At 39.4% G+C, this 21,719-nt stretch overlaps 1 protein-coding gene across 1 annotated transcript; it reads left to right on the top strand.

Annotated features, from left to right (window-relative positions):
* The first annotated feature begins 9,340 nt into the window (after positions 1-9,340).
* Positions 9,341-10,326, top strand: LOC133099876 (olfactory receptor 51F1-like). The gene is given in 2 exon segments (XM_061203723.1): positions 9,341-9,908; positions 9,911-10,326. Coding segments are annotated over 2 exon segments (984 nt in total).
* Positions 10,327-21,719: the final 11,393 nt, after the last annotated feature.

A 21,719-nucleotide genomic window follows, 5' to 3' on the forward strand; every position in this document is an offset into this window, starting at 1 on the left:
GGTGCCCCAGCCTGAGATGGGTGTTCACCAATGCTGGTGTGCGCTGGTTGCTGAAGTGTGGGGTTAGGAGAGCGGACCCGGGGAAAGGACTGATGTTGACTGCATGGAGAGGACTGAAGGGATGGGAGTGAGGAGCTCAACTGTGCAGAGACAGCCTGAGGGGGTGGGAATGAGGAGCTCCACAGCTGGTAATGCTCCTGGAAGAGGTGCGGTTTGCCTTGGAAGCGAGGCGCCATTGTTGAGTGGCGCACGAGGTGCAGGGCCACCATTGCGGACTCTCTGCCCACACGCCAGCCCCTGCCTCCATGGGCATTGGGAGGGGCTCCCACCAGAGCGAGCACACCCGTCTGTCGCAGCCTCCTGCCAGCCCCTGCTTCTGCAGGCACTAGATGGGGACCCCATCGGGGCGAGCGCATATACCTCAGTCGTGGCCCTCTTATCCCTCTCCCGCCTGACCAAGCACACACATCCCATTCAGTTACTGCCTCTTGCTGCTCCCACCTAAGTGAGCAAATGTGCCCCAGTCAGTCGATGCCTTCATCCCATCTTGCCTGGGCAGGGAACAGAAGCCTGAGGGTGGCCCACATGCACTGGTGAGGCCAAAAAAAGCTGACCCCCAAAGGCTGTGTGACTAAGGAAAAGGAACTGAAATCTCTCTGTGCAGCTGCACAAGCCACAGACTAATCCCCCACGATTGGCTTGGTAAACCCAGCGTCTGTGAATATCTGAATGGACAAGAAGTGCTCCAACTGAGACCAGTCTAGCTTTAACAGCTATGGACTTTGGGGGCACGTACACATGGGAGTTGGGCCAGGTCAGAGTCTGAGCTGCCCCCACAGTGGGTCCAGAGACCTACCTAGAGGTCTTGGAGGGCTTCCTGGGGAGGTGGAGGTTAGCTGTGCCTTACCATGGGGGCAAGGACACTTGGAACATGATAAAGAAAAAAGAATGAAGAGAAATGGGGACAGTCTCAGAGACCTCTGGGACAACATTAAACTTACCAACATTCAAATTATTGGGGTCCCAGAAGAAGAAGAGAAAGAGAAAGAGTCAGAAAATATTTGAAGAGATTATAGTTGAAAACTTCCCTAACATGGGACAGGAAGTCACCCAAGCCCAGGAAGCGTGGAGAGTCCCATACAGGATAAACCCAAGGAGAAATGCACCAAGACTCATATTAATCAAACTAACAAAAATTAAATACAAAGAAAAAATATTAAAAGCAGCAAGGGAAAAACAACAAATGACATACGAGGGAATCCCCATAAGGTTATTGGCTGATTTTTCAGCAGAAACTCAGCAGGCCAGAAGGGAGTGGCATGATATATTTAAAAGAATGAAAGGGGAAAACCTACAACCAAGATTACCCAGCAAGGATCTCATTCAGATTTGACAGAGAAATCAAAAGCTTTACAGACAAGCAAAAGCTAAGAGAATAAAGCACCACCAAACCAGCTTTACAACAAATGCTAAAGGAACTTCTCTAGGCAGGAAACACAAGACAAGAAAAAGACCTACAAAAGCAAGCCCCAAGCAATTAAGAAAATGGCAATAGGAACATACATATTGATAATTACCTTAAATGTAAATGGATTAAATGCTCCAACCAAAAGACACAGGCTGGTTGAATGGATATAAAAACAAGACCTGTATATATGCTGTCTACAGGAGACCCACTTCAGACCTAGGGATGCATACAGACTGAAAGTGACAGGATGGAAAAAGATATTCCATGCAAATGGAAATCAAAAGAAAGCTAGAGTAGCAATACTCATATCAGACAAAAGAGACTTTAAAATAAAGAATGTTACAAGAGACAAGGAAGGACACTACATAATGATCAAGGGATAAATCCAAGAAGAAGACATAACAATTGTAAATATATATGCATCCAACATAGGAGCACCTGAATACATAAGGCAAATACTAACAGCCATAAAAGGGGAAATCGAGAGTAACACAATAATAGTGGGGGAATTTAACACCCCACTTACGCCAATGGATAGATCATCCAGACAGAAAATTAATAAGGAAACACAAGTCTTAAATGACACATTAGATCAGATAGACTTAATTGATATTTATAGGACATTCCATTTGAAAGCATCAGAATACACTTTCTTCTCAAGTATATATGGAACATTCTCCAGGATAGATCACATCTTTGGTCACAAATCGAGCCTTGGTAAATTTAAGAAAACCGAAATCATATCAAGCATCATTTCTGACCACAATGCTATGAGATTAGAAATCAATTACAGGAAAAAAATTGTAAAAAACACAAACACATGGAAGCTAAACAATATGTTACTAAATAAACAATGTATCACTGAAGAAACCAAAGAGGAAATTAAAAAAACCTAGAGACAAATGACAATGAAAACTATAAAATCCAAAGGCTATGGGATGCGGCAAAAGCAGTTCTAAAAGAGAAGTTTATACAATCCTACCTTAAGAAACAAGAAAAATCTCAAATAAACAACCTATCCTTACACCTAAAGCAACTAGAGAAAGAATAACAAGCAAAACTGTTAGATTTTAGTTTTTGGCTATTGTTTCCTTTTCTAAAAATAGAGCTACTGTATGACCCAGTAATTCCACTCCTAGGCATATATCTGGAGAAAACCATAATTTGAAAGGATGCATGCACCCCGATGTTCACTGCAGCAGTATTTACAATAGCCAGGACATGGAAGCAACCTAAATGTCCATCAACAGAGGAATGGATAAAAAGATGTGGTACATATATATAATGGAATATTACTTAGCCATAGAAAGGAACAAAATAGTGCCATTTACAGAGACATGGATAGACCTAGACCTTGTCATACAGACTGAAGTAAGTCAGAAAGAGAAAAACAAATATTGTATAATATTGCTTACATGTGGAATCTAGAAAAATGGTACAGATGAACTTATTTGCAAAGCAAAAGTAGAGTCACAGATATAGAGAACAAACTTATGGTTACCAAGGCAAAAGGGGAGGTGGGATGAATTGGGAGATTGGGATTGACATATATACACTACTATGTATAAAATAGATAACTAATGAGAACCTACTGTATAGCACAGGGAACTCCACTCAGTGTTCTGTGGTCACCTAAATGGAAAGGATATCTAAAAAAGAGTGGATATATGTATATATATAACTGATTCGCTTTGCTGTAGAGCAGAAAGTAACACAATATTGTAAAGCAACTATACTCCAATAAAAATAAATTAAAAAAAGAAAAAATAGTAACTTCAGAAAGTGCTTCTTTTAATATTCAATAATATCTTTTTCATGTGACTAAACTTACAGTTAATTTTCAAATTAAAAGGAAATCTGAATATCAAATAAATAAATAAGTAAATAAATAAATAAAATTTGTGTCAATACAAAATAAAATCTCTTTTGAGTTGCATTTGAGGCAGAATTTTGGAACAAGTGAACGCCTTAATACTGCCTTGGAGGACAGAATGAGACAAGGCTCAGAGGAGAATGAGAAGAGCATGTCATATTTAGGGAATTGAAGATGTGTTCAGTAGAGTTGAAGCAGAAAGAGTAGAAAGACAGTGCTTTCAGGATAGAACTCTAAATGAGTAAGTGAGTGCAGAGAAGTTATTCAAAGTACTCAAGACCTGGGACAGGTCAATTAGAAAAGACACTCTCCCCATCAGAAGGCACACTGGTCATTTTACCCTTTGTGTATCCACTGATTATTAGACCTGGGCTGATGAATAATTTAAATCCCTTGGGTTTGTGCTCAAGAAGAGCCTGAGGTTCTGCTGTGTACCATCTCCTGCAGCCCTGCTCATGGACCAGCACTGTTCAGATTGGAACCCTTAGCATGGCCAGCAGGATTTTCCCATTTATATCCCTATAACAGCCTGGCCATCTCCTTTTGCTTCTATACCTTGGAAGCTTCTCAAACATTTCCTGGCAAACTTATCCAGGGCTGTGAAAATGTCTCCCCCATCTGCTGAAGTGCTTTCTGGAGGAAAACAATGCTTCTATTAGTCCAGAAGATATCCAAAACAACAGCATATTTTATCAGGTTCTTGATGAATTCCTGAAAAGAAACGTGTCTTTCCAGACTTTCCTGGGGATCTAGAATCTTGTGACAAAGGGAAAAAAATTAAACAGTATAAGTAAGGTCTCTGCTCTGCAGTAACTCTAATGGAAATAGTTACCTCATCCTCTTCTTCCATATAGCAGACCTCTTTGCAAGGTAATGTCCACTTGGCATACCCTTTTATGCCAAGAAGCATGTTTAATTAATTATTGTTCTTAAAACTTACCAACCCTCTCAGTTCATCACAAATTGTCGAAAACTGTATTAAGTGGACAAAGGCTGAAAGCCACTTATGTGTTTTCACAGTTTTGACAGAGGCTGTCTGTCAAACATGGTTAATATCTCCACCACAGAGATAACTACACTGGTGTCAGTTTCAGGCCAGTTATCAGAACAGCCTAGTGCCTTTGTAAGCTAGCAAGGGACACACAAGGGAGTCAAAGTTTTGTAGTCCTCTTTAGTTTTTTTCTTTAAAAAAATAGGCTTTATTCTTTAGAAAATTTTAGGTTCACAGTAAATTGAGAGGAAGGTACAGAGATTTCCCATATATTTCTTGCCCCTACACATGTGTATCCTCTTCATTATCACCCACCCCCCACGGAGTCCTTCATTTGTTACAACTGATGAACCTACATTGATACATCATTATCACCCGAAGTCCATAGTTTACATTGGGGTTCACTCAGTGTTGTGTAGTCTATGGTTATGGACAAATGTATAATGACATGTATCCAACATTATAGTATTTTACAGAGTATTTTCACTGTCCTAAAAATCCTCAATGCTCCACCTATTAATTCCTTTCTATCCCCAAACCCTGGTAATCACTGATCTTTTTATTATCTCCAATAGTTCAGCTTTTCCAGAATGTCGTATAGTTGGAATCATACAGTTAGAGTAATTTATCCTCCCCTCCCCTCTCCCCTCTGACTGACTTCTTTCACTAAGTAAATATGCATTTAGGTTTTCTTCATGTTTTTTCATGGCTTAGCAGCTAATTTCTTTTTAGCACTGAAAATATTCCATTGTTTGCATATATCAGTTTATTTATCCATTCACCTACTGAAGGGCCTCTTGGTTGTTTCCAAGTTTTGGCAATTATGAATAAAGCTGCTATAAACATCCATGTGTAATCTTTGTGTAGACATAGGTTTTCAACTCTTTTGGGTTCCTACTAAGCAGTACAACTGCTGGATTGTGTGGTATGAGTATGTTTACTTTTGTAAGAAACCACCAAACTGTCTTCTAAAGTGGCTGTACCAATTTGCATTCCCACCAACAATGAATGGGAGTTCCTGTTGCTCCAAATCCTCACCAGGATTTGATGTCAGTGTCAAAGATTTTGGTGTTTCTGACAGGTGTGTAGTGATATCTCATTGTCTTAATTTCATTTCCCTGATGACTTATGATATGGAGCATGTTTTCATATGCTTTTTTTGCTGAGTTGCTGTATTGTAAGTTGTAAGGGGTAAAATTTCTCTTAAATGAGAACTATAATCATAATCAATCTCCAGGATTCTCTTTTAGGGAAACAAGAGAAGTTAGACTGAAAAGAAATTGCCCTCCATAATCAGTGGTCTGGGGCATAAATGGTTAGCAGGACACAGCTGTATGGAGTTCTCTCCTAGGAATTGGTTGTTTTTCTGCTGGGTAAATGGCTCTCACCAGGCAGCTCCTGGGCTCCTTATAAAGTCTTTCTTTCTCAAATCTGAGTGTTCTCTCATTCCTGAAAACTGCCAGTGAGTTCTCCTGACAAAAGAGAACTTCTTTGGAGATGGTTTAAAGGGGCAAGACTGATCAGGGACTGTTTCCCCAGTCTTAGAACAGAAGACACTTCTGCCTGTAATTTTATGAGATTGAGATAATTCTCTCTCTCTATCTCTTTAAAAGACTCTCTGCTGCTGCCTGGGATGACTTTCAAAGGGTCAAATGACCTCGCTTTCCAGACTCAAGAAGTCTTCTTTGCATGAGGTCAGTGTTTTAGTGCATTGAAGTATTTTCTGAATACATCAGGGACTGTATAATCTTCAGATAGTTTATAAAACTAACAGTTCAGAGGAAATTTGTGAACTTAGTAGTACGTATTCAAGAGATTTGTATATTATAGATATACATGAGTATATCTATATATACATGAGTATGTGTTCATTCATTCCACATTTTTCTTTAAAATTAAGTTCTTTTAAAAATAAGAAGTGAAGAGAGCAGGGTAAAGTCAGAGAGAACAAAGTTCAATTATTAGATTTGCCGTGTGGATAAATGTGAGAAAGTAACATGATTCTTCTGAGCCTTGGTTTTCTAATCTTAGCCTCAAAGTTCTCATCTGTAAAAAGGAGCTAATAATACGCAATGCATGTCGTGATAGTGATGGATGTGAACCTTTGTAATGGGGGCAATATTTACATGTTCTTGGTGGCCTGGTTACAAGGATGTTTTAAGTCATAGCCCTCGTCTTAAAGAATTCTCCATGGGGAAGAGATATTTAAATATATCTTTCCAAGAATAGTTATTTACTATTAGCTCATTAGATTTAGTGCAAGAATGCCCAAAGGTAGTTTAAGAATCACAGAATTTAAAAAAAGGAAAACTATTCCTGCCCACAAGTTTTACTAATAGAGTTCCATGAATTAGAATAGCCCCACTATGTTTCCCTTTGATTATATCAGTTGAAAAAAGATACCATAAGAAGCTTGCAGAACAGTGGAAAGAATGATTAGGAAAAAGAGATAAAATGGCGTAAACTGTTTGGCCCACAGGAGACACTGAAATATTATCACTATCATTAAGGAGAAGGTTAGTTTGGACACTTGGATAATCCATTGAGGTCTCTTAATTTATTTACTATAATAAAAAGAGCATTAACTTGAGAGCCTGCTTCTGCTACGGAACCAAACTTGGGTCTGCTTGCCCATGTGCAGTAAAGCCCATCTACTGACATTGTGAAGGAAAATGCAGCATTTAGTGCAGGGCACCAAGCAAAAAGTTCAGGACAGCTAGTGCTCAAAACACACGAACTCCCAGATCTGATGGGTTTCAGGAAAGCATTTTTAAAAGCAAGGTGATGGAGGGGCATCCCAGGGTCTGTGATCAGCTTGGGCACAATTCTCTGATTGGTTGATGGTGAGGGACCAGGGCAGCGTCACAGGTGTTAACATTATCAATCCTCAGGCTCCAGTAGGTCTGGGGGCTATGCGCTCATGGTCATCAAGTAGTTAAGTTCTTCCATTTGGTGGGGGTTTTAGCATCTGTAAAAATACAAAAAACACAAAACTCAGGACATGCGCATTCGATACTGTTATCTGGGTATTTCAGAGAGGAGCTAAAGCAGAGGATATGGGGGAGTGGTCTGTCCTGGGAAGGCCCCATATGATCCTGCTCGGTTCCACTTCCTCATCTTAAAAATAAAGAGGATATGATTTAAGGGTCCGTACAACTTCATCCAGAAAAATTTGTTTTTATCACCAGATCTAAATTTGAGCAAAGTCCTAGTACCTAAGATAAACACCAGATTAACAAGAAAATTGTCAGCTTATCTCCTATATTAATATATACCAGTATGTTTACATGAACTTTACTTCTAATTCAAAGGGGCTATATATCAGGAACCACAATATATGCCTGATATTGTGTCTAGGGTCTGTCACTATTATCAGATGCAATTCAGTTCATTTATTCAACAGATACTCTTAAACACTATTGTGCCAGGCATTTTTCCTGGCTCTGAGATCAAATGTCTGAGAAAAACTGATGAGGTCCTTGCTTTTTCCTGGGGTTCATTTGCACCTCAGTGGCCGTGCCTCTGCAGTCTCACTAGTAGCTTCTACTCTGTCTTTTCCCTAAATACTGCTATTCCCCAGGTCCTTTTTTTCAGGCCTCCTTCCCCTTAGATTTTATTACTCTAAGATATTCTTCACCACTCCTGTGACTTCAACCCAGGCATCAGTTTAACTCTCAAAGGGCAGGAGTCACTTTGTTGGGAATGCAGAGGTAAGTACATATTCTAATTCCTGTGAGTCAAAAGTGAAAAAAATGAGGCCTCTTTTCCGACTGAGGTCCAAGGGCCGAATCAAAACCCATGGAGTTTAGTTTTTTCTGCATTCCCTCTTAATTCAAATTTTCCAGCCATTATTTATTTATTTATTTTTAGTAAGTCCTTAAGAGGCTGCCTATATTGAACATTTTTCTCTTTTCTTCTCAAATGCCCTCTTCATCACAAGTCCTGTAACCAGTTATTCCCACTCAAGTTGAAGCTACTCCCTGTTCATTCAGGGGCTGGAATGAAACTCATCAAATTAACTTACACTCAGAGTTTTTTTTCCCCAAGTCATGTATAGACCATCCTGGAGTACTAGGTCTAACTCTAATTCTGTTCATTGCACACTGGCATTTTGTCAGTTATTTACATATTTCTTGAAAGAATGCATGCATGAGTGAGAGAAAGAGGATACACACATACTATAAAAACCAAGCATTCTTTCTACAGATGAAAATAGGGCATCAGAAAACTCAGGACAAGAACCAATATAGAGGAACTTTCTTGATCCTAGAGATTTCTTGATCTGGGTTGAGTGTATGCTCATATCCTCAAACAGAGAAGATGGTTCAGAAGATGGTCCATTCACCATCTGAATGGAGATGCATCCAGCCTTAATGAGGCTTTCTGAGGGACTACACCCCCACCTCCAAACCCCTCAATTCATTTTCAATGTCCTTTTGTTATGATGGAATATTAAGAACCTTACTTAGATCATTCTGCTCCAATTATTATCTGTTAGTTTGCAATGACTTTTTGTTCTTATTAAGGTTAACTTAAGCCCTATTTCTTCAAGGAGAATTTCCCTTAAACGATACCAGCTTCACAGGTATTACTTGAATAAACGCTTTACCAACCATCACACACTGTAGTCTCTTTGCACAGATTGAATTGCTTCTTTCCTAGAATCTCATTTTTATCAATAGTTCTTGCATATTTATTTAAACAGGAGTATCTTTCTGTAAAATATTAATAGTATCTTAACTATACTGTTTTCATTGGGTATGCAAAGACTTTTAACTCTTAATGGACCTCTTAAGGGTTTTTGCCTTGGAAAGTGAGAAGCGAAGAAGCAGGATGAATTGCCTTTTGTGTTGCCCTAGATTTGTATAGAAATGCCCTATCTGCCCATGACCATAGAATCATAGAAGTGGAAAATATCTTACCATTATCTAATCTAATCTTTTTTATATGTGTATATGGATATATACTGAAGCCTAGAGATAACAAGTGGGCCCTGTTTTTGCAGGACATGTTCCTTTTCCCCAGGGAAATCTGCTTCCTTCACTCATCATTGCCATCCTTCAACCAGAACATTTTCCACTCTGCAGTCTTCTTCCTTACTGGCATCCCTGGTTTTGAAACTTACCATGCCTGGATCTCCATCCTATTCTGTTGTCTCTTTGCCATTGCCATCTCAGGGAATGGCATGGTCTTGTTTGTCATCATCACTGAGTCGAGCCTCCATGAACCCATGTACTATTTCCTCTCCATGCTGTCCTTCACGGACCTAGGGCTGTGCCTTTCCACGTTGGTCACTATGGTGGGTATTTTCTGGTTCAATGCTCGAGAAATCAGCTTTGATGTCAGCAATGGCCATATGTTCTTTATCCATGGTTTCACATTAATGGAGTCCTTGTTACTCCTGGCAATGGTCTTTGACCGTTACACTGCCATCTGTAACCCACTGAGATATGCCACAATCTTAACCAATTCAAGAATCATCAGAGTGGGCTTTGCAATTGTTATTAGGGTGACAACGGTTGTAGTGCCTTTACTCCTGCTCCTTAAGCGTCTGTCCTTTTGTGGAAGTCATGTTTTCACCATCCATATTGTTTCCACACTGATGTGATGAAGCTTTCATGCACAGACACTGAGATCAACAGTGCATTTGGTCTGGCCATTGTCATCTCTACTGGTACCTTGGACTCTGTCTTGATCCTTCTCTCCTATGTCCTGATCATCCATTCCGTGCCCAGCATTGCCTCCCCAGAGGAGTGGAAAAAGGCCTTTGGTACCTGTGTTTCACACATAAGTGCTGTTGCCATCTTCTACATCCCCATGATGAGCTTGTCACTGGTGCCTAGGTTTGGGAAGCATGCCCCTCCCCTTCTGCATACTCTCATTGCCAATATTTATCTGCTCATCCCTCCTGTAATGAATCCCATAATCTACAGTGTGAAGACAATGCAAATTTGCAAGGCCATGCTCAAACTATTTCTTTCTAAGCTAATTTAGGACATTTTTCAGTGTATTCTTTCTTTACATTGTCTTCTCTGACTGATGTTTGATTGTTCACTAATGTGAGTTACCACCATATACTGATAAATGTTCACACATGCTTTCATTCTTCTGATAATCCAATAACTTTTTACAGAGTTCTAGATTGAATTCTTTGAGAACAGGGATTATGTCTTATGTATCTGTAACCCTATACTGCACCTGGCACAGAATAGGACCATGGTTAAAATATGTCTGCAAAATGGACAAATTAAGTCATAAATTGGGGTCCAAAAAGTCTCACCACCTCTAGGGTATGTAACTATCAAGGCATGTCTGATATAATTTAGATCAGTAGAAAAGTCTAGGTTTTAGTAATTCTTAGTTATTGGTAATGATTATTATTCTCCCAAATAGATTATTCATGGCTGAGGATCATGAATAAGTACAATAAACAAGAAGAAATGTGAATTAAAAGGATACTTTTCTAATTCTTAAAAGAGTTCTTCAGAGCTTTTGGTAAATGTATTGATATTTTAAGTATCTAATGTCTGGTGATTCATCTTCTAAATATATGTCTAATGGGGGAAAGTGGGCAAGAATGCAGTGATGTGTTGTGATATTCAACACATCATTATATATTGCAATGATAATTTAGAAACTACTTAAACATTTACTTCAGAATATGGGTAAAATAAAATGTGAACTGTCATGCAACAAGATAAATATTGATATAGATGTAAATGATATATTAAGAGAAAAGATAGATTACTATACAGTGTACTTATTGTTGTGTGTATATTTCATGTGAATATACACACAAGTATACACGTACATGCACATAAAACATTTGTTATAAAGGTATGGAAAGATATGTTCCAAATGTCAAAATTACTTATCTTTTGATAGCTGAATATTGGTTTATTTATACTTGTTTTTTACTTTCCTGTACTTTAAAAATGCTCAATAATGAGGTTTTTGTTGTTGCTGTGTTTTAACTTCAGATAAGAGAATAATTTCCGCTTAACAACTACCTAAAAACACAACTTGTTTGTTCTTCATCTTCCATAGGCTCTTCGTTCCCATGGGCCCTCACAATCTGTCTTCATACTACCCACTGGACACATTTATAATATGACATCCACTTTCCTTTTGCATCCTTCACTGTTCTCGGTGTGGTCCAGCACCAGGGCATCAAAACCACTTGAAATTCTTTTATAAAGTGCAGATTCCTCGACTCCACCCCAGAACTACTTAGGCACTCTTCAGATGGAGCACAAGAATTTGCATTTTCACAAGCTACCTAGAGGTTATCATGCATATTAGAGTAACACTCTTATAAGACGTTTTCACTTCTGAATAACACCATGAATAACCCTAACCCTTGTCCATAGTCTTCAATCATTTTGCTCTCTCCTACTGAGATATCCACCTGCTTTCATTTATATTTGAAATTTTAAAAATATTTTTTTATTTTATTATTTTTTGCTGGTATTGCTTTTTTTTTCCTTCTTCCAGGTGCCATTAAGAATCCTTTTTGTTATAGGTAGTCAGGTCTTTCTTCCCTGACTGATTTGAAATTATTTTATTTTTCTCCCAATTTTACTGGGAGATAGTTGACACACAGCACTGTGTAAGTTTAATGGTTACATCACAATAATCACATGCATCATGAAAGGATGACCACAATAAGCTTAGTGAACAACATCATCTCATATAGATACAGCATTAGAGAAATAGAAAAAAAATGTTTCCCTTGTGATGAGAACTCAGAATTTACTCTTAACAACTTTCACAGATAACATATTTATCATGATGTATATTACATCCCTAGTACTTATTTATCTTATAACTAGAAGTTTATACTTTTGACTACCTTCATCCAATTCCCCCTCTCCCCATCCCCACATCTGGTAACCACAAATATGACTTCTTTTCCTATGAGAGTGTTTGTTTTTGAAGTAGAATTGACCTATAACACTATGTTAGTTCCTGTTACACAGCATAGTGATTTGATATTTCCATAGATTTCAAAGTAATCACTATGATAAGTCTAGTTACCATCTGTCACCATACAAAGATATTACATAATTATTGACTATATTCCCTGCACTGTATATTTCACAGATGTGATTCATTTATTTTATACCTGAAATCTCCCTCATCTATTTCTCTCCTCCCCTCAGCCCTCAAACAGCCTTCCTCTGGCAACCACCTGTTTGTTCTCTGTATCTATGAGTCTGTTTCTGTTTCATTATGTTTGTTCATTTGCTTTGTTTCTTAGATCCACATGTAAATGAAATCATACTGTATTTGTCTTTCTCTATCTGACTTATTTTACTTAGCATAATATTCTCTGGGTCCATCCGTGTGTGGCAAATGGCAATATTTTATTATTTTTTATGGCTGAATAACGTTCAATTTTATATATTACATCTTTATCCCCTCAAACATTGATGGGCATTTAAGTTGCTTCCACATCTTGGCTATTATTAATAATGCTGCAATGAATATAGGAGTGCATGTATCTTTTCAAATTAGTGTTTTGTTTTCTTTGGATAAATACCCAGGAGTGGAATTGCTAGATCATATGGTAGTTCTATTTTTAATTTTTTAAAATTAATCTCTATATTTTTTTCCATAGTGGCTGCACCGATTCACATTCCAACAACACTGCATGAGGGTTCCTTTTTTCCACATCCTCTCCAACACTTGTTATTTGTTGTCTTTTTGATAATAGTCATTTTGACAAGTTTGAAGTGATATCTCATTGTGGTTTTTATTTGAATTTCCCTGATGATTAGACATGTTGAGCATCTTTTCATTTGCCTGTTCGCCTGTATGTCTTCTTTGGAAAAATGTCTATACAGGACCTCAGCCCATTTTTTTAACTGGGTTGTTTGTTTTTTAGATAGTGAATTGTATAAATTATATATATTTTTGGATATTAAACCCTTGTTGAATATAGTGTGCAAATATCTTCTGCCATTCAGTAGGAGGTTTTTCTGTATTGGTAGGGTTTTTTTTTCACTGTGCAAAAGCCTTTATTTTGATGTGGTACCAATTGTTTATTTTGTCCTTATATTTCTATTGCCTGAGGAGCCTTATCCAAAAAAATATTGCTAAGACCGATGCCAAAGAGTGTACTACCTATGATTTGTGTAGAAATTTAATTGTTTCAGGTCTTCCATTTAAGTCTTTAATTCACTGTGAATTTGTTTTTGTATAGGGTGTGAGAAAGTAGTCCAGTTTGTTTCTTTTGCATGTAGCTGTCCAGTTTTCTCAGCACCACTTATTGAAAATACTGTCTTTTCCCCATTGTGTATTCTTGCCTCCTTTGTCATAGATTAGTTACCCACATAAGCGTGACTTCATTTCTGAGCTCTCTATTCTGTTCCATTGATCTATGTGTCTGTTTTGTGCCACTACCATGCCATTTTGATTACTGTAGCTTTGTAGTGTAGTTTGAAATCAGGGAGCATGATACTTCCAGTTTTGTCCTTCTTTCTCAAGCTGGAGTTGGTGTCCACCATCTGGTGGGTGGGGCTGGGGCTCAGGGCATCCTGGGGCTGGTGTCCACCCACTGGTGGATGATGCTGGGTCCTGGCGATAGTGTCAGCCTACTGGTGAGTGGAACCAGGTCCAGGGGTCTCAGGCTGTGGGGCTCAGGGTTCCTGGAGCTGGTGTCTTTCCACTGGTGAGTGGGCTGGATACACAGCTGGCTGCAGATCCTTGGTAATCTTGAGGCTGGTGTCTACCTGCTAGTGGGTGGGGCTGTGGACCAGGTGGTCCCAGGGCTGGTGTCTGCCTACTGGTGGGTGAGGCTGGGTCTCAGGGCTACTGCTGGCTCACTGCTGAGAGTAGCTAGGTCTCAGGGTCTTGGTAAGCAGGGCCCTGGAGGTCCTGGTGTTGGTGTTGGCCGGCAGTGGGCAGGGTAGAGGCCCAGATGGTCCTGGGGCTGGTGCCTGCATCCTGGTGGGTGAGGTGGGATCTGATGGCTGGCTATGGGGCCCAGGGATCCTGGGGCTAGTGCTGGCCCACTGGTCTGTGGGGCTGGGTCCTGTGGTGGCTGGGGCTTCTGGGGGCCTGCTGGTTGTTGAGGCTGTTTCCCTCCCAGCTAGCTGCTTGACCTGAGGTGTCCCAGGTCTAGTGGCCAGGGCTGGGTCCCAGTATTAACAAGCTAAGATGGAGGATTCCAAAATGGCTCTTGCCAAAACCAGTGTCCTCATGGTGGGATGAGCTCCCCAAAATGCCTGCTGCCAGGGTCTATATCCCCAGGGTGAGTCCCGATTGCCTCCTGTCTCTCTGGGAGATTCTCCAAGAGGATCTGACTTAGGCTCCTTTCAAATCACTGCTTCTACCCTGGCCCTTGGAACTTGTGAGGTTTTGTGTGTGCCCTTTAAGAGTGGAGTCTCTATTTCCCGCAGCCCTCTGGAACTCCAAGTAAGCCCCACTGGCCTTCAAAGCTAAACATTTTGGGAGCTTATCTTCCCAGTGTAAGACCCTTGGCCTGGGGAGCCTGATGTGGGGCTCAGACCCCTTGCTCCTTGGGGAGAATCTCTGCAATTGTAATTCTCCTCCTGTTTGTGGGTCACCTACCTAGGAGTATGGCTCCTGACTATACCATATCTCCACCCCTCCTATACTCCTTTGGTTCCTTCTTTATATCTTTGGTTGTAGAAAATCTTTTCTGCTAGTCTTCGGGTAGTTCTCATTGATAGTTACTTTGTAAATTTTTGTGATTTTGGTGTGGGGGGGAGGGGGTGTTGGGGGGATAGGAGGTGAGCTCAAGGTCTTCCTATTCCTCCATCTTGGCTATACCTGATTTGAAACTTTTTGAAAACAGGCATTATACTTTATACTTTGGGGACTGATACATCTTGCACAGACCCAAACTCAATGCTTTATTAATAATAGCTAACTTAATACATGCTTATTAAATTTATTTTTGTATAACTTTGTATATATTCTTCTAACATATTTTGAACATCTTCATTTTGGCAAAACCGTGGGAAGCACTGGGGTGAAACAGTGAACAACAAAGACATGGTATCCATTCTTAAGGAGTAACTATCTGACTATACATATCTAAATTGAAGTGATATTTTAACTAGTTGTTTCTTATTCATGATACTGTGTATACATCATTGTACCAGATATTAAGAGGAGTCATAGTTGGTGGTCTCTTTCTATAGGAAGAGCATGAAATAAAGGGAAAATCATCAACCTAGGAAACTCTTAGCCCAATGAGAAAAATTAGCTCCTAGAAATATACTGTTTAACAGAAGAGACAGAATGCACATTCAAATCTAAGCAATAAAAGCACGAATATCATGATTCAAATTTCATGGATGCTCAGTAAAAGTTTTGAAAATGGAGAATTTAAAGGTAGGACAACCATATCTCTTATTGTGTTTTAAAATAAATGTGTTAGAGAATGTTCTCAAGAAAGCTACATCAGTAGTGTACACTGTAATAAGAAAGGTGACTGAAGAAGTGTGAGTTACATATAATTTTGTATAGTATAGTCATGCATACATTAACACAATCCATTTTAAAGTATATTACTTTTCTTTCTCTATAATGTAATACAATTCACAGAAGACTACCTAAGTATACTCTCTTTTCTTTATTCTTACAGGCAGTACTTTTCACTTTTCTATTAGCTATGTTTTCCTGTGAATTCACTGTCATCAAATAGAGAGAGGTCTACACCTTTTTACAGCTTTTGTTTTTATTTATAGACCTTATGAAACAATGCTTGTTCAAGATTGTCTGAGTCATGCTGAAAATAATTGCCTGGTTAATCTGATGCAGAATTTGGAAGAGTAAGTGGCGAAGTGTTCTGCTGAGACCCTATGAGTCACTGAGGTTCTGTTTGAGAATGTTTCCTAAACTGATATTTCTATATAACTGATAGATTGTGGCCTAGAGGAAAAACGTTATTTTCTTATCATTCAGGTTGATACTTCACCAAGCAGGGAACTGCTGTATATTATGGAGCCTCAAATAAGGTGCCTGAATTCTTCAGTTGCTTTGCAAGGATCTGTAGAAATGTGCTTTTCTAGAAAAGGAGAAAAATTCGATTTCATACTGAGCAGTTTCTGTTACATTATTTAAATTCAAATGCTTTAGAATGCCTGTAAGGTTTTTTGCAACATGCATCCTGCCTCCATGTTCAGTTTCAGTTGCCACTTGCTGTCCCACTTGCACCCAGAGCTCCAGGCATGCTGAATATGGTATTAGTCACTTCTGTTTTTCCCATACTCTATTCTCCCTTGTCTCCTGACAAACTTGGTGCTGACCTTCCTGCAGGATAAATATATGCCCTTTGATGCTCTCATCATAAATATGTCCTGTTGTAATCATCAAGTTTTATGTCTGTTTCTTCAGTGGGCTTTGAGCATTTAGAGGGAAGTGACTAGGTTCTATTCTGTACATTACCAGTGCAAAACCCTGGAATGTGATAGATAAAGTGCTTTAAGAAAGAATTAATGACATTTTAAAAAAAGAAACGGAAACTTTTCTTAGAAATGTAAAAAATTCATGCAAGTGTTATTGGAGGCTGATATATTTGTCAGCTGGGTGTGGGGTAGTATGTGGATTAGGAGTGAGCCTGTGCATAGAGCAGGTGGTTTGTTTTGGGTTTTTTACTGACAAATTGACTTTTAACAAACTTTTACCTAGATACAAAGTCAAGGAAGTACCATACCAATCCCTGCATAGAAATGACAAAAATAACTGTAATGAAGTACGAGGGGAAGGCGGCCCTGAGGTAGAATGAACCCTTGAGAAGCTTCATACTCTGGGGGCCACAGAAAGTCCACCAGGAGTTTTCTGATTAAGATATTTCACACAATCTGCATCATAACTCCTTATATATGCTGCCAATCCCTGAGTAGTAAACCTCCCCAGCTCCTGAGGCCCCTTTCTGGCAAATAGGGCAGGAACGAACACACCTCCATACTGTGTAATAAAACTGCTACATTCAGAGAAAAATATCAGATTTTACCCACACTGGTTTCTTTAAGAATGAGGAAGATTTTTGTTAACTGCAAAAAGCTCTCATGGTGCCTAAGGAAATTTGTATTTCTGGGGACATAATATTCTAACTGGTGGGGTTCCATTGGTCTATGGGCCATATGTCATGCTGCTTAGAATGGTTTGTAAGCATGTTCTTGCAATTGTGAGTTTTCTGGTTAGTTGTACCACATTTCAAAACCATCTCCAAGGCCAGCTGGCGCTACTACTACCACTCACCACCATCCTCATCCTCATCCTCATTTACCATTATTAAATGTCTCCCAAGTGCTAGTTATCAGATTAAATGCTTTACAAATGTTATGTTATTTAACCCTTACAATTTAATGCTATTGATATGCTACCAATTTCACGGGAGAAGAATCTAATGTAAAATGCTCACTTGGGGCACCTCATCTAGTTGTTGCTAGAGCCAGCAATTGACCCTAGGTTTGCCCCACCCAACAACCATATCAGTAACTTTCTGTAATTCGAGGAGAGAGAGGAGTCAAGGTATTCCAGCCCAGAACCTGCAGCATGCTCTTACAGTGAGGCTGGAATATTATCTTCATATAAGGCAAGAATTGCTATCAACAAATGGAAGGAGATACATAAAAGTTTACCCTACAGTACTAGGAGAGAGTCTTCCATCAAAAAACCCAATGTGCGCACACACACACACACACACACACACACACAGACACTTGTTTTGTGGGAATGAAAGAGAGTTCAGTGAGATCCCTTTGTCAGTTTACAACTCTTGGATTTAATTTATATCAAGAAGCATATATTTTCTTCCTGCACTGCAAAATATAGTACAAAGTATTGGGAATATAATGATGCATAAGCAATAATCCACCTGCCAGTAGCTAATTTCTGTCAGAGAGACATTTCCAAATAACTCACAATGGAATAACCACTGTTCTAGATGTTAAAATTAAAAAGGATGTAACTCTAGAGGAAGTACTTTCTTCTGACTTGACTTGGAGAAGGTGATGCCACCAAATGTTTTCTAATGTAACTATTTAATGTTTAAATGTAAATAAATGAGATGTTGAATTTATAAATGGTTCAATGGAGCAAATGATGAGTCTAAAGAATGTAGGCTAATTCAGAGAAGAGTGGGAGGTACATGAATTAAGCAAAGCATATCCATGTGAAAGAACTTGCTGTATTTGGTAGTTGGGTGAATTAGAAAAAGCCCAGGTTGACTATATCAAAAGGTTCCTGGGGTAGCGAAGAGGATTGGTGGCAGTTAAAGTAGGTTGGGGAGATCTCAACTGCTGTAATAAAGAGATAGAGTTTTGACTTCATGCTGAAGGCAATGAAGAGCTCTGTATGAAGGGTCACGTGGAGATGTATTTTTGAGAGATCACTTTGGCATCAATATGGAGAAAGTTTGGAAACACTTGAAACTCAGGGCAGGGAAATTACTTATGAGAATATTGCTAAGTTCCTGCAAAACTAATGAGAGTGTTATGTAAAGTATTGTTGGTGGAACTGGAGGATAAGGATAGTCAATCAAAGAATAATGTGGAAGTTGCACCTATGAAAGTTTGGAAATTAGATGGCCTAGAGAGTTATGGAAGGCAGAATTCTAAAAGGACTCTCAAGATTCCTGCCTCTTATGCACTTGTTCAGTATAAAACCCATCCTTTGAGTCTGAGTGGAGCTATGAATGTGATGGGATATCACTTATCTTATTATACTACATTATATGGCAAAGGGAGTTTACAGATATTAATAAGGTCCATGATTACTTTACTTTGAGTTAAGCAAAAGCAAGATTAGGGACTTCCCTGGTGGCGCAGTGGTTAAGAATCCACCTGCCAATGCAGGGGACATGGGTTTGAGCCCTGGTCCGGGAAGATCCCACATGTCACGGAGCAACTAAACCCGTGCACCACAACTACTGAGCCTGCACTCTAGAGCCCATGAGCCACAACTACTGAGCCCATATGCCACAACTACTTAAGTTCACGTACATAGAGCCTGTGCTCCACAACAAAAGAAGCCTGCACATCGCAACGAAGAGTAGCCGCTGCTCGCCACATCTAGAGAAAGCCCACGCGTAGCAACAAAGACCCAACGCAGCCAAATATTAATTAATTAATCAATCAATCAATTAATTAATTTAAATAAATAAATAAATAAAGATTATGCTGGGTGGGCCTAACTTAATCATGTATGCCTTTAGAAGAGAATGCAGCAGAGAGATTCTTCTGCTGGATTAGAAGAAACAAGATGTGATGTTGTGAGAAGTCCACCTGGCTGAAACTGAGAGTAGTCTCTGGGAGTTAAGAGCAATCCCAGACCCCAGCCAGCAAGAAAATGGAGACCGGAACCCTACACCACAAGCAACTCACTTCTGCCAACAACCTGAATGAGTCTGGAAGAGGACCCTGAGCTCCAGATGGGAAGACAGGCCTGGCTGAAACCTCAAAAAGAAACCAGACTTCTGCTTAAGTGTGAACCGTTAAAGCGGTGTAAACCCTTAAAGAGAAATGTGAGGACAGACAAACATTCAGTAAGTGGTTCGTGAGGAGAAGGAGAAGCATGCAACAGGGAGGCAGAGTTAATAAGAAAAGGTTTCTCTTTCTTTTTTTCTTCTTTCCTTTCTTCCTTCCTTCATTCCTTCCTTCATTCCTCCCTCTTGTTTTTCAACAAATTGTTTAGGTTGAGGAAGAAACTGGAATATTTACAGACTGTGGTAATGCTACAAATGAAAGAGAATACAAATTTCAAAAAGAAAGAAGGAAAATTATTGGGATTATTTCATAGTACAAAAAGTTCTATATATTCATTTCTTTTCTTAGTGTTTAGAAAAAAAATCCACATTCTTTACCCCTTTGATGGTGATAAGATAGTTCCATACTGGATCCCTGTTATCTTTAAATACTACCCTTTCATACATTATATCTCACAGTTCAGTGGCATTTTGAAAATATTTGAAACTACATACTTTGGGACATGCTTAGAATTTTTTTCATGGTGATTTTTACCTATTAACTCCTACACAAGTAATCTTCCTGTTCTCTAGGAATCCTTTTTTTTTTTTACCATTACCCACACAACTTTCTAATATATAGGTGAGATATAATACTTCCATCTCTTCTGTCAGTTATCAGATAATAAGATATGTGTATATATATATATATTGTTATTCAGATTCTTTTCCATTATACATTATTACGAGATATCGAATGCAGTTCCTTGTTCTATAAAGTAGGTCCTTGTTTTTTAGTTTTTTATTTTTTAACATCTTTATTGGAGTATAATTGCTTTACATTGCTGTGTTAGTTTCTGCTTTATAACAAAGTGAATCAAAAATACATATACAGGGGCTTCCCTGGTGGTGCAGTGGTTGGGAGTCTGCCTGCCGGTGCAGGGGACACGGGTTCGAGCCCTGGTCTGGGAGGATCCCACATGCCGCGGAGCGATTGGGCCCGTGAGCCACAATTGCTGAGCCTGCGCGTCTGGAGCCTGTGCTCCGCAACAAGAGAGGCCGCGATAGTGAGAGGCCCTCGCACCGCGATGAAGAGTGGCCCCCACTTGCCGCAACTAGAGGAAGCCCTCGCACAGAAACGAAGACCCAACACAGCCATAAATAAATAAATAAACAAAATTCCTTTAAAAAAAAAAATACATATACATATATCCCCATATCCCCTCCCTCCTACATCTCCCTCCCGCCCTCCCTATCCCACCCATCTAGGGGGTCACAGAGCACCGAGGTGATCTCCCTGTGCTATGGGGCTGCTTCCCACTAGCTATCTATTTTACATTTGGTAGTGTATATATGTCCATGCCACTCTCTCAATTCGTCCCAGCTTACCCTTCCCCATCTCCATGTCCTCAAGTCCATTCTCTACGTCTGTGTCTTTATTCCTGTCCTGCCACTAGGTTCTTCAGAACCATTTTTGTTTTTTTAGATACCATATATATGTGTTGGCATAGGGTATTTGTTTTTCTCTTTCTGACTTACTTTACTCTAACTTACCTCACTACAAATAACTCAGTTTCGTTTCTTTTTATGGCTGAGTAATATTCCATTTTATATATGCACCGCATATTCTTTATACATTCATCTGACGATGGATACTTAGGTTGCTTCCATGTCCTGGCTATTGTAAATAGTGCTGCAATGAACATTGTGGTACATGACTCTTCTTGAATTATGGTTTTCTCAGGGTATGTGCCCAGTAGTAGGATTGCTGGGTCATATGGTAGTTCTAAAAAGTTTTTTAAGGAACCTCCCTATGGTTCTCCATAGTGGCTGTATCAATTTACATTCCCACCAACAGTGCAAGAGGGTTCCCTTTTCTCCACACCCTCTCCAGCATTTATTGTTTGTAGATTTTTTGATGATGGCCATTCTGACTGGTGTGAGG

The sequence above is a fragment of the Eubalaena glacialis genome, chromosome 10, assembly GCF_028564815.1.
Source record: "Eubalaena glacialis isolate mEubGla1 chromosome 10, mEubGla1.1.hap2.+ XY, whole genome shotgun sequence".
Lineage (NCBI taxonomy): Eukaryota > Metazoa > Chordata > Mammalia > Artiodactyla > Balaenidae > Eubalaena > Eubalaena glacialis.